The 23,897-nt window shown below is 46.3% G+C and overlaps 1 protein-coding gene across 7 annotated transcripts in view; it reads right to left on the minus strand.

Moving 5' to 3' along the window:
• The window catches only part of CDC25A (cell division cycle 25A), a 137,004-nt gene extending 113,864 nt beyond the window's left edge, over positions 1-23,140 (minus strand). For 2 of the 7 annotated variants that reach the window (XM_069645879.1, XM_069645884.1), the window contains exons 1-8: positions 23,042-23,126; positions 22,142-22,359; positions 10,028-10,122; positions 8,443-8,488; positions 8,317-8,355; positions 7,119-7,155; positions 6,670-6,765; positions 6,293-6,412 (exon numbers count right to left, since the gene is read on the minus strand). In XM_069645879.1, coding sequence (XP_069501980.1) covers positions 6,293-6,412; positions 6,670-6,765; positions 7,119-7,155; positions 8,317-8,355; positions 8,443-8,488; positions 10,028-10,122; positions 22,142-22,323 — 615 coding nt within the window. In that variant the 5' untranslated portion in view covers positions 22,324-22,359; positions 23,042-23,126. Of the gene's footprint in view, positions 1-6,292; positions 6,413-6,669; positions 6,766-7,118; positions 7,156-8,316; positions 8,356-8,442; positions 8,489-10,027; positions 10,123-22,141; positions 22,360-22,928; positions 23,005-23,041 lie in introns of those variants that run through there. The other 5 variants (XM_069645882.1, XM_069645881.1, XM_069645883.1 and 2 more) reach the window with 5 other exon arrangements.
• Positions 23,141-23,897: the final 757 nt, after the last annotated feature.

Below are 23,897 nucleotides of genomic sequence, written 5' to 3' on the forward strand. Positions count from 1 at the left end.
TGACAACCCGGAGCCGCACGATCCTTTGCCTAAGACTTGATTCACGGATGCGCTCCTCTGCACCGGCGCATGCCTTATCCCGTCGAGAAGGACAGGCCGTTGACGTGCCGTGGAGTTCCCCTGCCACCCAAAGACCGCAGAGACGCCAGACAACGACGTCCTTGCTGGGCCACAGTTCTTCAAACTTTTTCCGGTCCTGAACTATCGACATCGAGGTGCCCCGCACGCCTCCTCGACGAGCACCACTGGGACTGAAGCCGCCGCCTCAATGCAGAGTTCACTTTCTGCAAGTGATAGACGATCCGTGGCTCCTGTTTAAAGGGAGCCGCTCAAGAAGGATCCGTCGACGACTCAAACTCTGCTATTCCAGGTACATTGGGGTGATAGAAACATTATAGAAGGAAATAAGACATAGAATATCTGGACTGGGCTTGTAGTATATCCTTATTTTACAGGTTGCCCAGGTGGGAAGGGGTTGGGGGGGGGGGGGGGGATCTCCACACAAAACTGTCCAACGGTAGGGGCCAGTGTCCTGCCAATTGTTCTATCCAACTGCTTTCCTCCTATGTCTATTGTTAACTTTATTAAATGACTCGTGACATTTGACCAGAGTACAGTTGATGCACTTTAAGGAAATCTTGTGGTACCACTTAGAACTGTATATATTTGCCATTGTAGATTTACTAAGCACAAAGGGAGTTATTGTGATTGTGTACATAACCTTGAACTTAAAGACTGTTTTAACTGCGTGGACATTCCTTTGTGGGTGCTTGGGGACAACACTACTTAAAAACCAGCTTGCATCACCTGAGAAGCTAGGCCTTGACTGCTCATCCATTGCTAGCGACAATAGAGAAACTTGTCTGGGGTCCTCTGTGCCTCTCCTCTGCCATATATATAGCAGAAGTTCAGACACCCCTCCAGTCTTTACAAGGGGCGTAGAAAGATCCAAATAACGGGTCCTCAGTCGCTTGGTGGATCAATGAGCTTGAGGCTAGATTGACCAAAAAATAAGAGCAAAACTCTTAAGGAAACAATACCATTGCAAAACGCAGTAAAAGCTAGAGAGCTATAGCACGAGGACTCCCTACACTTGAACGTGCGGTAAGAATCTGAAGATGGCTGGTAGAGGGCATTCATTGACTGGGGGCAGTATGACCCAGGGTCCAGTGATTGGTTGTTAGGAGAAAGACAGTTCAGAAATAAACTGATTCTTTACAGAGTATTCACAGCCCGATGCCGGGGAATATTCACAAGCCTGTCAATCCATGCCAGACCCCATGCTGGAGAAGCCATGTTTGTTCCATTAAAGGGATAGTCCAGTAACAAATTTTATTTTAAAAATAGATAGGCAACATTAAAAAAATGCTAGCACTTAAACTTCCTATGTAAAATTTTGAGCTATTCAAATGGAGGCCCTCCTGTGCTGGCTTTTGCGGCACTAATGAAGGAAAAGCCAGCCAGCTGTAGTAAACAAAAGCTACTGCTGGGTGGCTTTTCCTTCATTGGTGCTGTACGCGGAAGACAGGGACCGGAGACCAGAGTAGGAAAGCTGCAGCTGAATCTCAGTAAAAAAAAAAAAAAAAAAAAAAAAAAAAAAAAAAAAAAAAAAAAAATTTAAAAAAGCGCACTAGCTGCGTTTTTTTTCCCTAAGTTTTCCGGGCTGGAGGATCCCGGAAAACTTAGAAAACTGCAGCTTTAAAAACGTATTTATGTTTGCGGTCGCTTTTGAAGCGACCGCAAACATAAATACAACGTTTTGTTTGAAAACGCTGCGGTTTTTCTTTCCAAGTTTCTCAGGCTCCTCCGGCTCGGAGGAGCCTGAGAAACTCAGAAAGAAAAACCGCAGCATTTTCAAACACAACCGCGTTGTGTTTCTGCCTAAATCTGCTTTCCCATTTGGGGCTCTCATGCCCCCCCGTGGGGAGCCCGAGAGCCCCAAATGGGAAATCAGCTGTAGGCAGAAACACTGCGGAATGTAAACACAACCGTTTTGTGTTTCTGCCTGCCTTGGCTTTCACTTTGGGTCTCCGGTGCTCCCCAAAGTGATAGCCACAGCAGGCAGAAACAACGCGGTTGTGTTTGAAAACGCTGCGGTTTTTCTTTCCAAGTTTCTCAGGCTCCTCCGAGCCAGAGGAGCCTGAGAAACTTGGAAAGAAAAACCGCAGCGTTTTCAAACAACTTTGTATTTATGTTTGCGGTTGCTTCAAAAGCGACCGCAATCATAACTACGTTTTTAAAGCTGCGGTTTTATATCTAAGTTTTCCGGGCTCCTCCAGCCCGGAAAATGTAGAAAAAAACGCAGCTAGTGCTTATTTTTTACAAAAAATAAATAGCACTTACCGAGATTCAGCTGCAGCTTTCCTGCTCTGGTCTCCGGTCCCCATCCTGCGCGTACAGCACCAATGAAGGAAAAGCCACCCAGCGGTAGCTTTTGTTTACTACAGCTGGCTTTTCCTTCATTAGTGCCGCAAAAGCCAGCACAGGCGGGCATCCATTTCACAAAATGGATGCGCCCATGTGCTTGCTTTTGCGAATTTTGAGCTTGAATAGCTCAAAATTTTACATAGGAAGTTTTAAAAAAAGTGCTAGTATTTTTTTAATGTTGCCTATTTTTAAACTAAAAGTTTTTACTGGACTATCCCTTTAAGCTGTAAACTTTGACCAAAACTATATGAAGCTAAAATTATACAATTTCCCCAGTAATATGCATACTTTGGCAAACCAGAAGGAGGACAGACACAATCAACTGATCTTTAGGTAAAAGTATTCCTTCTTGCCCCATGATGGAAGTTCCTTACCTAGATGCAAACTAATGGTGCTCGTCAAAGTAAAGTCCCTATACAACTAATCTGGCTCTACCACTTGGAAACACAGAACTAATAAAGGTCAAGAGCAATGACCATTTTTGGCTTCTGCCAGGCTTAATCACTTGGATGGTCTGTCAATAGTTCAAAGTTCATGAGTTCAAAGTTCAAGTGGCAGAGATCCATGATGGGCCGCCAACCGCCAGTCTTCTTCCTGACGAGGAACCACCAAGAGTACTCTCCGAGCCTCTTCAGGACGCGCTCCATCATGCTCTTTCAGCATTGCCCGTACTTCCAGAAGCAGTTGAGGGATGTGTTTTTATTGCCTGGCTACTGGTGGAATGCAGGTACATATCCTCTGAACTCCAGGGTGTGCCCGTGGTCCAGGGCGTCCAGCACCCAACGGTCAGTGGAGATGGACTTCCACACAACGAAGTTCGCCAGCCAGCCTCCACCGGGGTGCTCGCGAGGGGTCCCGACATCACGGCAGGTTCAGTCCTGCTTCGTCGCGGGAGACCAACTTTGGGAGCCTTGACGACCATTTCCTCCGGCTTTGCTGCAGCCTCTGTAGGCTTCCTGGGCCGAGAGATGGTAGACGGTACGACGAGAATTTGCCACCGAATCCTCTGGAGGCACCATGGGACTTGTCTCCGGAGGCCCAGAAGGACAGCCGTCGCTGTTTTCCATCTTGCCGAACAAGTTGTCCCTGTCAAAGGAAATGTCAATACCCTTGTCTGGACGTCCCGACGGAAATTGGTGGCCTTCAGCCAACAGAGGCAAACGCTGTTACCGATCTGGCAAAAGCCGGCGAGGTCCGTGGCCACCGTGATGGCATGGTCAGATGCCACCTCGCCTACCTGTAGAACAGCCTAGCTGCCTCTCTGAAACTTGCAGTACCATCTCTGGTTCCAGAAGGACCTCAAGGCCTTCCTCTGCTTCTGCCTTCTCTTCTCTTCCGTTCCCCTGCTGATCTCCTGTCTTGATATATGCACTGGTCACCAGGCAACCCTCTGAATTCGGGCCCAGGTCCTGGCCTGTCCAGCACCACCTCTTGACACCTGCACTTGTGGTCTGTATCTGAAACATACAGTCCCCTCTCCTGACACTCGCTGGCTGAATTAGATGTTTCCCGATTCTGTGTCCTGCACTTGTCCATCCTCTCATCCCCACCACACTCCCCCGCAATCTGAATGCCACTAGGTCCAGTTAGATAATTTACCTTGCCGTGTCACACCTTGAAACATGTGTGTATAGCCGCATTAGCCATATCCGAGAAGTGTCTGACATGGAAACAGCCAATATCCTAAAAAAGCTCAAACCATCCAAATGCAAAGGTGGCATATGCCCCACCAACAATAAAAACTGTTCAGAAGACCTAGTCCCATTCATCACAAGTTTTATCAATGCCTCAAGTCCCAGCTAGCCTGAAATAATCTGGGGTTCTCCCCTTCTTTAGAAACCTTCACTTGTCCTGGCAGTTCAACAACTACTGCGCCATCACTACAATACCATTACTTTTAAAAATCCTTTACAGAGCACCCTATTCCCAAAACCAGTTATTCCTTGAAGCGAATGAATCCTGTGATTGCGCCAGTCAGGTTTCCGACCAGGTCACGGTACAGAATCAGCCTTACTAGACCTGAAAAACAAGCTTTATGCCTTCAAAGACAAAGGTAAACCAGCCCCCCTCCTCCTCCTGGCTCTCCCTGCCGCCTTCAATCTAGTAAATCACAACTCTTTGCAACCATCCAACCAAATGTCTTCACCCACTTCTCCCGGGTAGCATCCTCCTTGGTATGGAGTCTTCTCAGAGATAACCTCACCACCACCGCCCCCCCCCCCCACCCCCAATCCATATGGAGCTCTGCAAGTCTCCTGCATTTCCCTCTCCCTCTACAACATTTTCACTAAAGTCCTCGGCATAGCAAAACATGAACTATGCGGATGACACCCAAATCCTCTTACTGGCCCATAAGTCACTGACTCCATCATAAACTATCCAAGCTTGGATGGCCACAAACCACATGCCTCCACAAAGAAAAGAAATCGTGTTAGTTGGCTCTCCAGCCATGCTAATAAAAAACACAATACGTAGCCTTCAAAATAGATGGCACCCAAAGTCCGGTGTCAACCTTGGATATCTACTTGGATGCCTCTCAGCCTCTTCAGACAAAGTAATGGGATCGAGTCTTGCGCTGCATAGACTACAAAACTCATCAAGGCAGCCAGACAATTGCTCATGTTGTCCAGCTGTCTCACCATCATCGGAGCGAGACTAGCTATTGCAATGCGCTCTTTGCAGGCACTTAAAAGCAAGCCATAAACTTAAAGTAATTGCAAGGAACTTAAACAAAAAGAAAAAACATAGCAGCAAGAAAAGAGGTACAACACTGGCTGCCAATCCAAGAGAATCATCTTTGAAACACTTATCACACAAATATAGTGGCCCTTGAATACTTGTCTGAAATTCGTGTAATCCAAATCCTCCACACCCGTGAGATCACTCCACACTCACAAGTCAAAGGAGGCTCTAGCTTCCCGGCAATGGCAGTGCTCCCACTGGCCTTTACGCAAGACTTGCTGATTCACCTAAAACTGTTTGATCACGACTGTTACAGATCTGTCCATTAACGTGAGGTAAGCCTTCTGCACCTCTCACGGCAGCCGACTACGTCTCTGCATGTAACTTGTTTGTCAACAGCGCCTTCATGCCCTAGGTGCTTAAATGTAATGTGGTAGCTCACTGGATTAGCATGCGTTTTTAACAGTGACCTAACATAGCTGTTTTGAAGGCCTGCAGGAAGACGGTTGGTTCGGTTGGAGTTATTGAAAGAGGGGAGCCAGTGTAGATCATGGTGGTTTGTGCTTCTGGGGTGTACGCAAGGGTCTTCCATGTGATTGGATTGCAGGGTGTTCACCACACATGCTTTTCATCAATGCATCCTGAAAAGCCCCCCAGTTGCTCATGTTCATTTTGTGGAGTTTTATTTGGGGGCGCAGGGGGGTTATTTTTGTCCAGGAGATCTGGGATTGAAGAGATTGGTCACTAGAATGTGCAGCTATTGAGGTGACTTATGAGAAAGTTGTGGTCTCAGATGATTTTCTTCTGGTCACATTGTGCCGATGATGGTGGATGTGTAATGGGCCTCCTTTGGCCCTTTACATCCAGAGCCACTGAAGCAAGCAATAGTTACCACAAATGTTCTTAATCCAGATTTGCACCAGCATGCCATTTGTGATCAAACAAGGTGACAAAATAATTTAATCCACAGTTGATACTAGGTGGTTTTACGTAGTACAGACTTAAGCATCTTTTCCTGTCAATAGATACTACGGAAGTATACAACATCTGTAGACCCAAAAAACCTGCACACTGGAACATAAACAAGTTTGTAAAAGCAGCAACAAGCTCATCAATGCAAAAAATAAAAAAAAAAGACAAGTCATGTAGTCTCCGAAAAATATCAGAGCAGCCACTCACATACCATTCTTGCGGGTGCAGAGTTCTGCCTTATTACAAAGGGGTCCTTTACATCACCCAAGAGTCTGATGCGGAGGTTGCTCCGTGAAGCCGGTCTGCTTGGCATCTTAAATTGGAAGGACTCCTGCATAAAGATCAAAGAAATGTGAAATGGGAACCACCCCGGGGGCACATTCAGAAACCAGTGGTTTAACAGGCAATTGTACCAACCAAGAAATTGCACAGCTACAACTATGGCCTTTAAAGCAAGAAGTCTGCACACAGGCAAACTACCCCTCCCCCCACCAACTCCAAATGAAGGAATGCCTCACAAAACCACTGGCTACACAATGCAGTAAATGGACTGATCTACATCGGCTTACAGAATAGAGTACCACCTACATTTTCCTTGTTTTCATCGTCCTGATTAGAAAAGAAGACATCACAGTCCTCAGAATGGGTCCTCTTAAGAGCTGGACTGGAGCCTAGTAGTGTCTGCTGCAAAAACAACCTTGCATTAGTGGACCTAAAAGCAACTGGCCATAATCTCAAACATTATTCAGGCACCACAGTTTAGTATGCGAGCCGCAATGACGTTACTCATTTAATAAGTTTGCAACAACATAGTGAGTCCCCGAGCATCATTCAATTGCAGAACACCCAGATATGACAGCACTTCGATCCTAGAAGAATGCAGCCGAAAAGGCTCTAGAAGAACCCACAGCACACTATAAACCTTTCCCACGCCAGCAAGGCCGGGATCGGAGTTCTTGGGAACATTACATGTACACTATTGCATACACACTTCAAAAAAAAAAATAATAAATCACAAAGACTGTTTTGTTACTTACTGGCAGAGAGTTTATTCTTCTCATTGGCAATTTCATGCTGAAAAAACAACGTATGCACTCATTGGCCAAAGTCAGATCATCGAGTTTCCCCCCCCAAAATCTAGATTGCCAAAAACATTCTTGTGCACAAACTTTTCATATTTGCCTCCATGTGTGCCTTCAAGAAAATTCAGGTCATCTTATCTGTAGGGCTGTTTAGACATCAGCCACTTTTACACGATATATAGGCAAGTACTCCCTCCCCAACCCGCCCCCCAAAACTACCAATAAAACTACCAATAAAAAAAATAAAAGGGGGAAGTGGACACAGCAGCTTGTGCCGCTTTCACCCACACAGATCATTGGATGTGTTTGCACTAGTAGTTCATGTAGTCAAGGGTGTTCGGTCTGGAATAAGATCAGGTGCTACGCTAATGTCAGGACTGCTAGCCAGCCTTTTGGTTGTAGCCCCTCATCTTATATCCGGGGCTACAACCAAGACAAGGGGCTATAGCCTCCCTCAGCACCCCCCGACCCTCCCACATAAACGCCTCTGACTTAGTACCACAGGAGGGAAGAAAGGTCAAATGCATCTGTGCATGAATAACTTGGCGCAAAGTAGTTCTCACAAAATAATTTCATTTTTGCAGTTGAACACATGTTTATTAGTTTAGAAAATGCTCCTTTGGTGACAGGACTTTTACTCCCAACTTTCAAAAATAGGGCGTAAACTACTCCCACTTCAAACACGTATCTGAAGCACTGTCTAGGAATGGAAACCCGACTAGATGAGCATTCGCGAGACCCGTGAAAGAGGCTTGTCCTGCGAGTAGAATGGCTGCTTTGAGTGGTACCTCTGAAGATATTTGGATCAGTGTTGAAACAGTATTGACAACAGGCCCGAAACCAGAGTGTCAAGAACCAATGACTTCTAGCCCTCATACACAGGTCGGGATTAGCTAGGTTAAAGATGCTCACTGCAGGGGCGGTTTTGAAAAGTGGGTAGATAACACGTAACTCTTTAGCCCGTAACTCTTTAGCCCTTTTCACATGTTACCCGTTACAAATAACCGAGACTGGCCCTCACTTGGATGTGCCTAAGGTCACTGGTGAAAACCACCTCTCCAAGCTCTTTAGATGCCATGCAGCAGGGATGATTGATTGTACATAAAACTGCCACCAACCCCCCTTCGCCCCCCCCCATAAACACAAAACTCACTTCAGAACTTTTCCTGACTCCTGTAGTGCTTTTTCAAACCTACAAAAGAAAAGCAGGTGCAAGTCAACACTGAATAGTTAACATTCAATGAAGGAATGTTGCATGCAAGGTGAAAATACTCCATACTTTTCCTCCATGTCCTTCATGTCAAGCGGACTATCAAGGCCAAGACCTACAAAAGAGATGTTAAAAAAACAAAATGTTGAACAGGTTACAAAAAAGTGGGGTGGTGAGGCGGCGGTTGATGTGTAATATGCACAGCTGTAAACCACTATTCTAGTCTTCTAAACAATCTCAGACAACAGCTGCTAAAATGAGGCTGAAATGCTGAGACACAAAAGTATGCAAGCAAAGTCCCAGGTTAATATGGTGTGTCCAACATGACCTACCAAGCACGATTGGACATCTGTGCAGCTCGCTAATAAAGTATAACAGAAAAAAAACTGGATACATTCATAATATACAACCACACATCCATAGAGCCCATGTGCTTTGTGAGCGGCGACAGATGTTGCCATTTCAGAGACAACTGTGGCCAAAAGGTAAGTCCACATTAACAGATAACCACGGCAACAGTCACTAGACCGGAGGTGCCATCCAAATGCAAACTACAACCAAAACACCAACCAAAACTGAGTGTTTTGAATGAATGATCTAAATTGGCAATTCTCTGGGCAACCTTCCACACCACCGTTTTTAGCCTGTTTGCGCCATAACAAAAGGGGACCAGCGATATGCAAATCAGTCAGGTACTGCCACCAATGGTAGCAGCCCAGCCAAAACTGCCAAGTCCCCTGTGCACAGAAACACAAGCCACCCCAGACATGTTTCAGCCTTGTTGGGCCTCTGAGGTGCAGCGTGGTTCCTAGGGCGCAGCGAGCAAGGGACCCATGTCTGGGCCTACCCCCTCACATCGGGAAAGTAACCAAAAAAAGAGATTGAAGGTTTTGAATACATCTGAACCACTGGCAATGCTCTGGGCAACCTTCCACAGTTTCTTTGCCCTTCTGCGCCACTTCAAAAGGGGTCCAGCCGGTAGAGACTCCCAGGACCCCCACCCTTGTTTGTGCATATTAAGTAGCTTGGGGAGGCCCAACCAGGCCGAAACACGTGTCTGGGGTTGCTGTTCAGAAGAGAACATTTTGGTGCCGACTGCCCTTGGACAGGACAAATTATACTATTTAGTGGAATTTCCTCTGTAAAGGATGGTGAGCTAAAGACTCTGATCGAGACTCTAACCCGGTATATAGGCCGGTAGAGACAATCCCAGACCCCCCCCATCCACCTTGTTTGTGCATCCTTGTAAGCAAACCACAACTGAAACGCATACCGTCTCATTTCACAACAAAAATCACCTTATCATAAGCAAAGGCTTTGTGCTGTAAATCTCATAAGTACAGAGACAGCTACTTTATTTAAAAAAATAAAAAACAGTCTACGGGAAGATTAGCTAGAATGATTAGTTGAAAAGCAGCATAATTCATGCAGGGTTAAGATGAAGACAATCCCGGTAGAACACTTTCTGCCAAGTCTCTAATTTTGTAACAGGTGTTCTTGTATTGATGGAAAGATAATCTGACCCAGACTATAGGCATGGCAAAAACATTAATAGCAAATAATGCTACCACATAAAACAGATACATGTAACACCAGTCACATTCTCTTTTCAGATTCAACGCTGGCTACAAGCCTTAAAGATGTTCCAACTTACCCCCATCAGAAGAATCGGAAGATACAGTCCTCTGCCAACCACCAATCTGCACAGACAGCCTCTTCTTAGGAGTGTCACACGGGCTAAGAGTAAAACTGTAGGTTATCCTCAGTGGATGAATGTTCAAGTGTGCATGTGTTGCAATACCACATTTAGCCATCCCAATATATTTTTACCCTCCTAGAGTCAGGTATGTAATCAACTAACACCTCCTTTTAGCTTTTGCGATGGGTCAGTGCACAGGACAGCTTGCCCAATGAGAAATTAAGAATGCTAGTTGCCATTAGTGTGCCCTGATCAGTATGAACGCCAGTATCCCATTGGGCTTACTGATGGTAGTTCACTAAGACAAAGGTACCAACACATACTCGATCCAGGGGGTTCCCACAATTGGTCTGCGCAGTACACATTTTTATGAAACCAAAAAAAACAGTTAATACACCAATTCTAACACGATCTTGATGGTACTTTTTATTTATAATTTTTTTGTGGGGGGGAAGAGTGCCGACCCTGAACCAGTGAGGTAGGGCTATGGTAGCCAGTCAACAAAAAATGCTTTCAAATAAAGCAGCTTTCACACTATAGGTTTAGACCTTCTGAAAAGGGGTTCTCTTTGTGGAGTGGGATGCCTTGGGTCACCCTTAAGGTGCCCAGTACCAGGGGTATCGCAAGCTCCCCATTTCACCCTTGCGATTCCATCACCATACACAGGTTTTGGTTGACAGCTATATTTGACTTTGCAAGGGGTACATGCAATTTGACCAAATAGTCCACATTTTGTATGCCATTGAATGCCAATGGATTTTTTTTAATCCTGCCCTCAGCCATTTTGCGTTTAAGGGTTTTACTTTAGCTAGACCAATAGTTAGGCTTAAAATACCTCTGAGCATGTGGGCTCAGATCCCATCATGGGTGCCAGTATAGATTGGTCCCAACTGGTTTAGGCCTGTATAGGTCCCTGGGATACCCTTCCTATGGGGGTGGTGAAGGCAAAGTGGCAATCCTACAGACCAACCAGTATGATCATTGGACCCTCAGCCTCTTATTGATGGCTGGATGGCCATGGGCTAGGCACTGTGTGGAAGGGTAGTTCAGATTTGTCCTGCCCGCTGGTGTGTACTCGTGGTTTCTTTTTCTGTAATGTGGTGGAAGTAGATCAGTTAAGTTTTCAGCCAATGGGTAATGTTTATTTTTTTCCACAAACATTGCACATTCTTAGGGGCCTGTAAAATGTTGTGAATATCAAATACAGTCTTTGCGCCGTACTAAAGTCCCGACCCCCCCCACACCCCATTACTCAGACTAATGGAAACAGGGGTTTTGGGGGGCACCCCCCCTGCTCCAGTTAGGGAAGTAATTGGGGTTGTGGGTGCCATGAATGCAGGAGTGCCAGTTCAGACCCACGTTCGTGGACTGAACGTTGCAGGGATATAGTTGTGACTGAAGAAGGGGGATGGGGGGGTGGGTAGGTGGTGTGGGGCACAGTGATGCATGTGATCACTGCGCCACGCCATACTGAAGTCAGCTTTATAGGAAGCTGAGTGATCATAGATCCATAAAATTAAAGTTGTATGATGGAAAGCTAGCCTTAAAGCGATGGTCACTTTATCCATAAAGCGCGTGCGCCTCATAGCAATGCATGGTTATTACGGATCACCACTTTTTTTCCATGCCAGAACACAGCAACCAAGCCTTGTTTGGCAGTCTTCACAGGCGGGCACATTACATCTACCCTGGAGGCAAAGATCGGAAATGCTCCCTACTGTTGATGTGCACGGCTGCCGGAAGAAGTTGGCATAGAGCAAACAGTTTGGTCACCTGGTGAAGCCACCCAGATCTGGCTCACCAGCCTTGACACGCCACGGCTGAACCAGGATTGCCCCAAGACTTGAGTGGGAAATTTGTGTTAGTTGGAAATTGTGATTTGGGTCAACCCCAGAAGTTTCCGCTTCAACTGGGGATTATTTCTCATTGTCCCTATGTGAGTGGGAATCTTTTCTGGTCTTTTACTCTTTATGGGTGACTATGTCTCTCCAGTGTATGGTTAGTTTCCTATAAACTTTTGGGTTTAGGCTGGGTTGCCCCTTTGGGCTTCCCTGGTAATTTCTCTTTACATTTTATAGTGAGCCAGCACACCCCCACCGTCTGTGGAGTGCTGGGGGAAATACCATGTATCCGCTTGCTTAATTACCTGTAGCATTGTTACAATGGCAAGTTTACTTGAATGGCTGGCGGTGGTGATTTCTTAGTGACTGTCTTCTTACTAGCACCCTGTTAAATCAGCCCCCGTAATGCACAATATTACTGTAAAGCGCTGTTAGAATGATGGTTTCTTTTTCGCCAATTTAAATATTTGTTATTGAGGTCTTCCCCTGGATTCTAGGCGGGATCGAAAAGTTGTCTTGGCGGGAATCCATTGTATTCCTGCCAAGGCTCCAGGTTCTGAGAAGGCAGGAATCACGGCAGTACAAAAATCTGCAGCCCTGTCTTTTACCTTGCCTGAAAAGGAATCAACTCCCAGTAGTGGGGGGGGCTGGCTGTCCCACTTGGACAGCCAGCCCACTGTTGGGAAGGAGCTAGTGTCTTCCCACCCACCCAGGCGCCTTAGAATTAGGCAAGACTTCTTTTAGGCACTTCAAGGAACCAGAGAGAAGGAGGCACTTAGAAAACTCCCATGGGCAGGCACTAAAAGAAGGCAATTTAAAAATAAGGTGCAATTAATTAATAGCTGAATTAATTTGTAAATGTCAAATCATATGCATTTCTAAAATCTTAAAGCATGTTAGAATCAAGCTCTCTGCTGGAAATAATGCAGCCTGTGCTAAAATCGACTACAGGCGCCCGTCGTTCGTGCTAGCACTGCCAACACAAAGGGACCCACCAGCTGTTTGCTGTCCGTCAAAAGCCCACGCAGGTTAAGGCTCGATGAACATGCAGAATTATGAAAACAAGGTTTCAAGGAAATAGGACCACATAAAAACTTGAGTAGAATGAATGAAATATGGCGAGAGACAAAAATGTTTATATACACACAATGTTCATAGGGAACAAAATTAAGGAAAGCATGAGCTACAGCATATTCTTGCATCAGATACTACTTTACATATTGCTATGTCCTGACAGAAATCGCTGATAATGAAGAAAGGAAGACTGGAGCATCCCTCATCCAATGACAACTGCAGCAAGCCACAAGTATATTAACCCTTGCCTGGCTCCAGTTTGGGAGGAGAAAGGAACAAGTCAGGGACAGAAGACTGTTTTGGGAGCAGAGTTATTTGCCCTCATCCTATTTCTGTAAAGGTTATCCTAGCAAGATAGTCTCTTAGCCTTACTTCCCTAGAGGGGTGTCATTTACTCGGGTGTGAGCATAATTAAGGGCCACCCTTACACTGCCCCCTTCTGTAAACTGCAGAGAGAGATGGCAGACGTTGTGCTGTAGTTCCTGATGAATACTCTGAACCTAGCAACTCACAAGTTGAAACCAAAGAGGAAGATGACGTCTGTAGCTTTTTCCAGCGACCGAGAGCCTGCTACGCAAACAGAGCCTGATGCAATCCTTCCTTCCAATTGACCTGGTGGTCCTGAATGAGACTACTACCCAGAGGCTGATTCACTAATGTCAAGACGACCTGCATTTTGAGCCATTCCGCTGCGTGCTGCGACAACCCAATACCCTAGGACCTTAAGCCATTGTGCGGTGCATGGTCTTCCAGAAACTGAATCCAGCAGAAACTTGGACTCCTCCTGGACATCCAGAGACACGATTCGAATCCCTGAAGTTGAGTGCAAGCCCGAGAGAGTGAAGAGAATCTAGCGATACTAGCTCTTCATCTGGCTGCTGTATAAAAAATAAAAAGCCAAATCAGAGCCACGAGACTGAAGAAACATTTGCTCGATTCCTCCTCCGACTACTTCTGCTGTAAATTCCCATGCAGTGTCCAGTTCTTTCCTTTCCAGACCAAGGAACCAGGGATTGGGTCCTGTGCTGCTGCATCCACTCAGATGCTCTTTTATCCTAAATTACTGCGTGGCCGAATCTCCTTTGGAACTTTTGACTTTCCTGCAACTCATCTCAACCTGCCCACAGCTGGCACATAGACTAGAGAAGGACTAGACGAGAAGTATTCTGCCTTGAAACTATAACAAGTGTAAATGTACTTGCTAGAAACACTTGTGTACAGGCGTGTTATAAATCATAAAACAAGTTAGTGTTGTAGTATCTGTGAAAGAAGAAAGTTAAACTTGGATGAACAGGGTTTACACCTCTTTGGATCAGTCTAAACTACCCACGATTTGGAAATGTGGTTGAGCAGGCATACTTCGTCTGAGGTAGGAGGGCTGTAGACAGGAAGGCCTCACAAGAAGTTATCTAAGAAATAGGCAATTATATACACTAAGGTACACTAAATTCAACGATTGGGTAGACCAAGGTCCATGTTTTAATTTTAAAAAAGTACCATGAAACAAACCGTATAAGAACACTTGCAATACCACATGTGTACAGTACAATAGCTTTTTCAGTAACAAATCAGTTGATAAACTGGAAACATATGCAAACTTTTCCAAACTTAGCAACGTTAACCCAATTCGGTCTTCACAGTCCAACCCTCCCTAGTGAGTCGTTCAGAGGTGCTAGCAGTAGCTGTAGGCCGACAGGAAAAAGTGGGAATAGCCAAATACAGTGCTCAGAGTACATGGGTCCAGCAGGGATACCTCAAAATTTGAGGTGAGCAAAAACGGTTATAAGTACTGTCTGACAGCACACATGAAAACCCATCTTGGGTAAACAAGGTTACACTACTCCGGTTTTCCCGAATGATGAGCAGCCAGGTATAGTCTAAAGAGGGAAGGCTGTAGTGAGGTACAAGAACCGGTCATACGCCTAGCCCAAGAAACTGACTTAGTTACATAATTTAATGTACACAAAAAGGCACACTGTTGCAACTTCCAAGTCAATGAGTACCATTACAGTAAACCAACAAAAACGTGCAATATTCTTTGGAGAATAAACCACACGTAGTCAAATCAACACAGAAACTTTACCGTTCCAGCCAAGTCCAAGTCCAAGTCCATTTTATGAGAGTCTCACAAAGTTGGGGGGCCGCTGGGTCAGAAAAGGTAGGAAGCCGGAGCTGGTCAGAAAAGGTAGTAAAACAGTACCAGGTTCAGAGTGGCAGAGTCCAATAGGATCTCTACTTGGTTTTGAAGCCAAGTAAAGAGTTAGGGTTCACAAGTCGAGAAAGTGAATGTTTCCTTGAAAGATTGATCCAAGGACCAATGCCATAAGGAAGGATTAGAGTATAATGGGTTGCCCACCCAAATGTAACTATAGCGACCTGGAGGTTTTAAAGATGCAAGCTATCTGCAGCCCCCAGGATCAAACAAGCAGACTTCAAGTACGTTTAACCAGGAATAGCACAGCACCATGCTGCAGAACAGTTCCAGCGATGAGAACAGCAGACGTGGTCACTGGTTGCTCAGTCTTGGCGACAGAAGGGGCTGGATCTGGTGACAACTCTCGTGCAGACGGACATCCAGCAAAGGATGTTAGCTGTTCTGGCTTGTTGGTGCCTTTTTAAAGCTTGAATGAAGGACTGGTGTTGTGGCAGTCTTCACTGTCCACATCTCTGGTGAGATGACTGGGGAGCGGGCTTGAGTCATGGCAGGCTTAGAAGGATGCCCACAAAGTTCCAGGCAAAACTGTGCTTCAGGTGACTATGCACAGCGATGCAGTACATGTCCATGGGTATTAGTGACTTGCAGGACGTGGAGGGCGCAGCTCTAGCAGGGATGGTGCAAATTGTAGTTAGTCATGAGACTGGTTAGGCCCACCAGTCTTCGGATCTGTTATGTCATTTAGAGACAGAAGCAGTTGCTCAGCATGCCCTGGTAGTTGCTGAAGTTGCTGGCAGCGTGCTTCAGAATCCTCTGTTCCAGTGGTCAGCTGAGTTACAGCTCAAGGGGCTCAAAGTATCTGAAACAGTACACCAATCACGACCCATGCACCTTTGTTCAATGATGGCCAGCAGCCAGCCTTCCAGTTTTCAGCCATCCACCCTGAAGGACAGGGGAGTTTTGGTCACCTTCCCCATTTCCTGTCCTGCCAGTCACCCAGACGCTGTGCAGGCTTTTCATCGTTGGTGGTCAGGTCCCAGCTCTTATTCCTGCTGGAGTGCACATTGCCTACCAGACACCCCGCCCCCATCACCCCGCAAGCTTGAGCGCCAAACAATTCTGAACACAATTTGTTAGGGCTGGGCTGTACAGAACCTTCAAACCGAACCCTTGCCTCATTACCCCAGGCAACCCTGGCTGTTTTGAACCCAGAGGGCTCCTTCCCACAATTCACACCCTGATCCAAGCATAGAGGATTTCACCATAGGCAACCATCTCTGTAAAAGCGCACAGCATGGTAGCAGCTATCCCTCCTGTGAAAAAGCCCTTACCAGCGACCAGCTTAGAACCACTGTACAGTACTGGTTGTACCCCTCAGAAAGTTTACCCGTTTACCAGCCTTCCCACCTTGGTACTCATAAAGGACCTCACCCAGGTGCACATGGCAAAAAATTATTAAAAAACCACAGACTGAAATGGCCCCCTGCAGTGACCTTAAAAGCTGGTGTATCATAAACAAGTCTGCCTGCATGCACAGACATTATCTGGCAAGCACTTGGCAGTATGGGCTAAGCCTTCCCTTTTGTTGTGAGGCCGCTCAGCTTCTTGTCGTGGGGCGACAGTGGCAGAGTCTTTGAAAGTGCAGGGGCTCTGTACTGTCACAGGTATGTCACATACCACCCGCTCCTTGAATGCTCTGGCAGCGCCGATAGGCACCTGGGAGGAAGCTCATCTTGTGTCTCTGGTGGCCTCACGTATCAGAGGGGTGGACAATGTTCAAGCAGATCTTCTCAGATGGCGTTTTTCACTCTTCTGCGGGACTGGTCCTGTTGGCCCAGGTCTTTGCAGTGACCTGCGTCAGATTAGGGTCCCTGGTTCTAGACCCGTTTGCATCCCCAGCAGAAGTTCCCCTCTTCTGCTCTCGGTTTCAGGCGCAGGGGATTGGGGGTGGACGCCCTCTCTGTACAGTGGCCTTGGGGTTTTCCTTTATGCCTTTCCGCCGCTTCTGCCCCAGGTGGTTTGGCGCATCAGTGTCCAGGGTGACTGTTAGCTCAGTTCTGGTCCCGCCGGAGTTGGCTCCCCTCTCTGTTGGAGCTTCGGTCCTAACCTTGGCTGGTTCCGAGGTGGCCGTGTCCCCTTCAAGGGGATCTGCGGTTGGAAGTCCACCGGATGCAATGGGCAGTGTGGTTATTGCTCAATCTAGGTCGATATCTCAGGGGTTCTCAGATCCTGTAGTCTAGTCCATAATGAATGCTCTTAGACCCTCCACTCTGAAGGTGTTCGGAAAGGGCCCCAATGTCTGCCGAGACTGGTATGGGCGGTCTGGGATCCCTCCTCTGCGTTCTGGCCTCTCTCTCTATCCTTCGATTCCTCCAGGAGGGGTTTGACAAGGGCCTGGCAGTTTTTTTTCCAGGCTTCTTTGTCAGTAGGCCTCCATGAAATTCCTTTTGGGGGACTCCGGTTGTCACTTGGATGGGGAGGTGTTGGTGAGGAAGTTGCTCCAGGGTTTTTCTTCTTCCCGTCCTTGTGCTGATAAAGGGCTTCCCCCTTGGGATCTCCCTCTTGTATTACGGTTCCTTCAAGGGCCTCCTTTTGAGCCCTTTCCTGAGATTGATATCAAACATCTTACACTGAAATCTGCTTTTCTTATTGCCCTCGCTTCTGCCCGTAGGCTTGGGGAGACTGGGGCTCTCCGTCACTCTCCTTTCCTGAGGGTGCTGCCAGACTTGGTGGTGCTGAGGTGTGGTCCGAAGTTCCTCACTTAAGTTGTTTCTCGGTTTTCACACCTCTCAGGATCTGGTTCTCCCCGACTTCTTTCATGATGCGAGAATGCCTGAGGAGGTAGCTTGGCTTAACATTATGTCCGGCGGGACGTGTTGGAGCATTTGGCTAGGTTTGCTGGTCTTCTGATTGCTTGTGGTCCGGTTGGGGTGGGCATAACGCATCTGTGGTTTCCATTTTCCGGTGGTTCCGGGTTATGATCTCCAGGGCCTATGTGGCTTCTGGCCCGCCTGTGCACGATCAGGGGCGGTCCGCCAGGGGTTTGGCGGCTTCCTGGGCCGATGCAAGGAGGGTTTCCTCTGCAAGAGATTTGTATGGCTGCCGCCTTGGCTGGTCTAGGCATTTTCATCAACTGCTATGGGTTGAGTTTCTCCCACTCGAGGGTTGGTTCCTTCGTGGGGATGTGAATTAAGAGTTATTGTGGGTGTGCTTTGCGGCACTGTTTTGGCTCTGTCTCGTTGGGGCCTTTTCCCTGTTGCTGCTTTGGTATACCTCATGAGGCAAGTACTGGGACGAGGAAGAGTGGACTTGAAGGTAATGCTCTGATTACTTACCAGTAATCTTCATTACTCCTATTCCTACTCTTCCTCATCACCGTTTTGACGAGGGTCACCCTCCCTGCGGGGAAGGACCCAAGCCCCAGCTTGGTAATATGAAAATGAGTGACGTGGATGTGGGGGAGGAGTTATAGGGATTTAAAGAAATAGAAGGTCCTGTGTCGGAGGCAAGGGCCTCATGAGGTAAGTACTGTGACGAGGAAGGGTAGGACTATGAGTAATGAAGATTACCGTTGAGTAATCAGAGCATTAAACGCAAGCCTTGAAAATACAAAACTTCCCCTGGATCAAGCCGTCCCATTTTCCATACAGTGTTCTACTCCATACAACCCATCCCTCCCCGCCCAACTTTAAATGTTTAGTCCCCAAGAGTACAGCAGTAATAAATGTCAATGACTTCAACTGTGCAATCATGCTGACGTATAGTGCTCGGTTACCCTCTGATGAGAGCAAGACATATACATTTGGCATCTTTCTGCTAAGAGGTTAGTTGATCAATGACATTGAAAAATATATATCAATAGCAACAATCTGCAAACGTGCATACATTTGATGAAACTGGTCTTACTGGACAAACCTTCATGAGGACAGCAAAACATGCAGTGTGGAAGAAGGGGTAGGAGTTTGATTGCAATTCACATTAATTGCATTAGGAATCTTAGTTTGCTGACATTTAAATTAAATGTCGGGTTTCATTTGCAGCTCTATACTTCTGTGGCAATTAGTAAGATTTTTGTTTTAGGTCATCCAAACAGTAGTTCATTCTGCCAACGTAGCTTTACAATAGTCTAGAGTAAACGTAGCAAAGAATTTGGTTGCTAGTGGACCACTAAAACTAAACAGTTACTCAGGGGTGTAGATCTGCCAATAAAACATGGCACTTTAATCACAAATCAATATTCTCAAATCAATGTGAAATTCAATGCAACTACAAAGTGAAGCCTTGGGAAAGTGGGCGAGCAATGAACAACAAGGACAAAAACAAACTGTTGGGTCGTTTCCTAGTGCTGTGTGACAGCGCAATACTTTATCTCATAGTGGCAGGATAGAAAGTTTACATACCCATTGCAAGTCAGCATTCTCTATATGAATTCACTCATAGCACGAACACAGCTTTGGGTTAAGCAAAAGGAAAATAGTTTTGGGACCAAGGAAAAATACTAGCTGACTTTAGTTCCTTATGATAATAAGAAATTAATTTTTGCACAGATACCATGAAATTGCAACAGGATTACTTTAGCTGGGAAGACTATATATGGATGACAGGGCTGCTGCATTAGTGGGTTGAGTGGCCCAATGCAGAGCGTATGCTCGTTACATGTGTTTACTGGCAACTTATTTTTAGTTATCACAGAAGTTATTGATATCCAATGTTTGCCTTCGATGGGATATGATATGGCATTTATAACGCACCTATACAAAAGTGTTTCAAGGCGCGACGAGGCAAGGGAGGGTGGACAGAGGGAAGACAGACCACGATCTTACTAGGCCAGGTGTCATTCAGATTGCGCATGGGAAGGGGGAGGGAGGAGAAGTGCATGGGGGAAGGGGGAGAGGACAGTGCAGTACTAACAATAAGTAAAAGTACGGCCAGCCGGTGGCAAGTGCAGGTTAAGTGCAGACATCAGGTGTCGAGAGCTGGTAGTGGTACTGTAGGGATACAGAAACAGCCCCCACGTGCTGGGGTTGCCAGGAAGGCAGTGCAGGAGTGCTACTGAAGCGGGATTGGAGGGGGGGGGGGGGAGGGGGTTACCTGGGCCCGAGATCAGAGGGTGGCCAGGTAACCAGTGCAATTTCAATGTCAGTCAGGAAGTCAGTAAGGGAGAGGAGAAAAATCAGAAGCAAAGAAAGGTTTTGAGGTGCTTCCGGAACCGAAGATTATTCTCAAGTTTGAGGGGGGCAGGGAGGCTGTTCCAGAGGGAGGCCACAGCCGAAGAAAGATCTACCACCAACTCGTTGCTTGGAGAAGCAACTAACCCCGAGGGAGTTTGAGGCAGATGAGCGAAGAGCTTGAGAAGGAATGTATTTAGGAAGAGAGAGATGAAGGTATTGAGGCCCCAGAAGGCCTTGTGGACGATGCAGAGTGTTTCGAACTTAATCCTCGCAGCCACTAAGAGCCAGTGCAGAGATTTCAGTCCTGGAGAGATATGATCCCTGGGCTCGCAGTCCTGTTCTGGATAAGTTGCAGGGGGGCAGAGGGTAGAAGCAGGATAAGTTGCAGGGGGGGTGGAGGGTATAAGCAGGGAGATTTAGAAAGAGGCTGTTGCAGTAGTCCAGCATAGAGAGGACTAGAGCTCTGGAGACAGTGAGCTTCTGGTGGAAGGAGAGGAAAAATACCTGAGGTGCAGCTGGGAGTGTGACTTCTTAGAGACGTCAGAGATGTGAGGAGAGAAGGAGTGTAGAGTCGAAGAAAACCCTGAGGTTTTTTAGCCTTGCAGGTGGGAACATGGAGAGCGAAGGGAGGCCAGCCAGAGAGCTGCAGGGAGCCTACCTATTTTGTAGAAGTCTTGGTTTTACACTCCCACCTCATACCAGGCGACATGACCAAGCAAGGAGGCACATTAATCAGTGCCCATGCATGTAAGCCTGCAGAGCATCATTCATTTTGACAGTCACTGGTTAAGGAACATGACGTAAAGGATCGGTAAAGAAGATGAACCGGATACATAAACTACAGGGATTATGAGACATACAACCCACTAACCAAAACCTCAAATTTCTGCATACTTTCACGCAAACCCACACAACCACCTCTCACAGCAAACCGCAACAATGAACAAACGCAGATCACAACAAGCGAGAACCCGCTTCGATCCTACATGCACACCCAAGTTCAGCGGACATTGAAAACCGAACTGAAGCTGCCAACAGTACACCACCTCACTTACCTACGCCCTCTTCACCCACTAACCCAACCCCAACTTTTCTTTGCAGATCCACCTGAGCGCCTGGAGACCAACTCCACTGGTGACTGTGCGCAATATAAATACCTTTAACATTACCATTACATTTAGATCCCAAAGAGTGTAGAACGGAGATCTGCAAGTAGTGGTTTAAGCTAATTGGGCAGAGAAGCTAGTGCCAATATCAGAAAGGGAATGAAATACGTGGGCACTTGAAATGTTACTATAGTTATTCCCCATTTCTATACACATTAGAATATCACAGAACGGGGAAAACATTAAAATATTTTCAAGGCTGTGTTTTTGTTACAAATCTACTCAATTGCTTCACTTAAAACACCATTTCACACGATTCAAGGGTACAAATATTGCAAAATAAAAGTATGCCAGTAACTCTCGAGGAGAAAGGGTTAATGTTCAAAGTGAAGGCAATGAAACTGCATTTATTCTGGAGTGGAGTCTTGAAAGAGAAAAAGTAGTTAGTAAACCTGCATTTCACATTGTAAACTTGCACGTTTCAACTGTTTGAAACGTGCTGCAAGTTTAGAGCCAGTATCAAAAATAATGCACCGTGAAGAGCGAAAAACAGAGCTACAAGCAGTACTCCCATTGGTCAGAACCCTAGCTGACTGAAAGCCTAGTTTTCCCCATTCCTCATATGCTGCATGAATAACCACTCATATCTTCCCATTGGATAGTGCCTGGGAACGCATGGACACCAGTCTGCTGGGAAGCAGTAGCAATAATCGTCCGCTTACCTGCCTAGCCCCTGTAGCTGGTCCATGGTCAGGGCCAAGTTAGTCACCGGGGACAACACAGACGGAGCAGCCTCAGAGTTGAAGAGGGCCTTTGCCACTGGTAAAGACAGGCCCGGGGAACAGGAAGCGGGCAGCGAGAGGCGGCGGGGCGCCCAGGCCGGGGCAGCCTGGTGGGAGTCCATGATGTTACGAGAGCCGCGTGGTCGGGCTCGGTATCCCTAAAACAAAGTAATTACACATCAAGTCGATTCCCTGGTTCAGGGTTGCATGGGAGGGTGTCAAAAAAAAAAACACACCAATACGCGGAAGAAACGCATAAGACAATTCTGCAGTTCACGTGGAAATGTTTCGTGGTGACACAAGCAGGTAAGGTACAATACAGCAGGTATCCAGAACATGCGAGAAGACAACGTGAGGCAAATTTATCACAAGAACAACCGTATCATCAGTGCAACACCAATTTTTATAACGGATACGTGACACTGCGAGGACATACAGCCTAAACTAATGCAAGTAAGCGCCCCACGTGGTGGTAGCGGTACTTTTAGAAAACGCATCATTGAAGTAAAGCCAGAGCAAGTTGGGAAGGAACCACGAGAATAAAAGTAGTTCACAGGCAACGGGTAATGAAAGAAGCCTCAAGCGGGCGGGTATTAATCAAAAGAGCGCCACCCCTTTAAAAATCGCCTTTCCGCGAAAGGGGTGAAGATGCACGTGTGGGAAGGCTTCAGGGGGACGTGGGTCAGGAGAACGAGTAATACATTTGGCGCGAGCTCTGCCCGCGTACCTAGAAAGCAGGAAAAGCTAAAAACGAAGATTAAAAACAAACAATGCACTGCGACCGATAACAAAAAAAGGCAAACACGCTTTCAGACTAACACAGTGAACACTTAACAGTACCTAGGCCTGAGCAGCCCGCCCCTACTTCCGGCTACTCGGCTGCCAGGTCCCTTAGCCTGACGGCTTGGCGCCTTATTCCTCCCCCAAACAACTAAAACTGGCGCCAACCTTGTTAGCCAATCGGCGCGTGAGTTGGAATGACTTGTTGGGTGGATGACCAATCGGCGAGCAGCATCCAACCCCTTTTCTTAGATGTATTCCAAGCCCTTGCGTCGGGGAATACGAAGTAATTGACAGCTTTGCTAGCCAACCTTTACAGGTTTCTTTTTTCTTGGTCTCTGAAATGACCAATAAAAACGGTAGTGGAAGAACTCCCTGAAACCGGGATCAATATCTTTAAAAAAAACCGCGAAAAGAGCTCGAGGGAGTATCCGATTTCTTAGCTGTCAATGCCGAGTGTCTATTTATAATGACGACACATTTATGTGTCGCTCAATTTTGAGCTCAGAATTAAACAAATTTTGGTAAACATTTCGAAAACGATGGTAAAAAATATACTAAAATATGCCCGTGTTCATGTTGTATAATGTGAACATATACAATAGATAGGTCAAGTTATGAACACGTTGCATATGTTTAATATTATTTATTATTTTTTATTTTAGTGTTTAGTTAATTGTTTTAATTATTAAAATGTTTTATTGGTTTATCAAAACCTTTAATATTATTAAATCATTAAAAGAGAAACATAAAAAGAAAAGAAGGAAATATCAACATACAATTACACACGTATTATTTAATTCAATTCCTTCTTTGTCATTAACACCCTATCAGCACATTTCAACACTGCAATTTTTAAACCTAGCTTTTCTCCAATTATCACCCATTTCCACCACTCGCTTGGACTCAATGTACT

This window comes from Ambystoma mexicanum, chromosome 2p, assembly GCF_040938575.1.
Source record: "Ambystoma mexicanum isolate Mex_15411 chromosome 2p, UKY_AmexF1_1, whole genome shotgun sequence".
NCBI lineage: Eukaryota > Metazoa > Chordata > Amphibia > Caudata > Ambystomatidae > Ambystoma > Ambystoma mexicanum.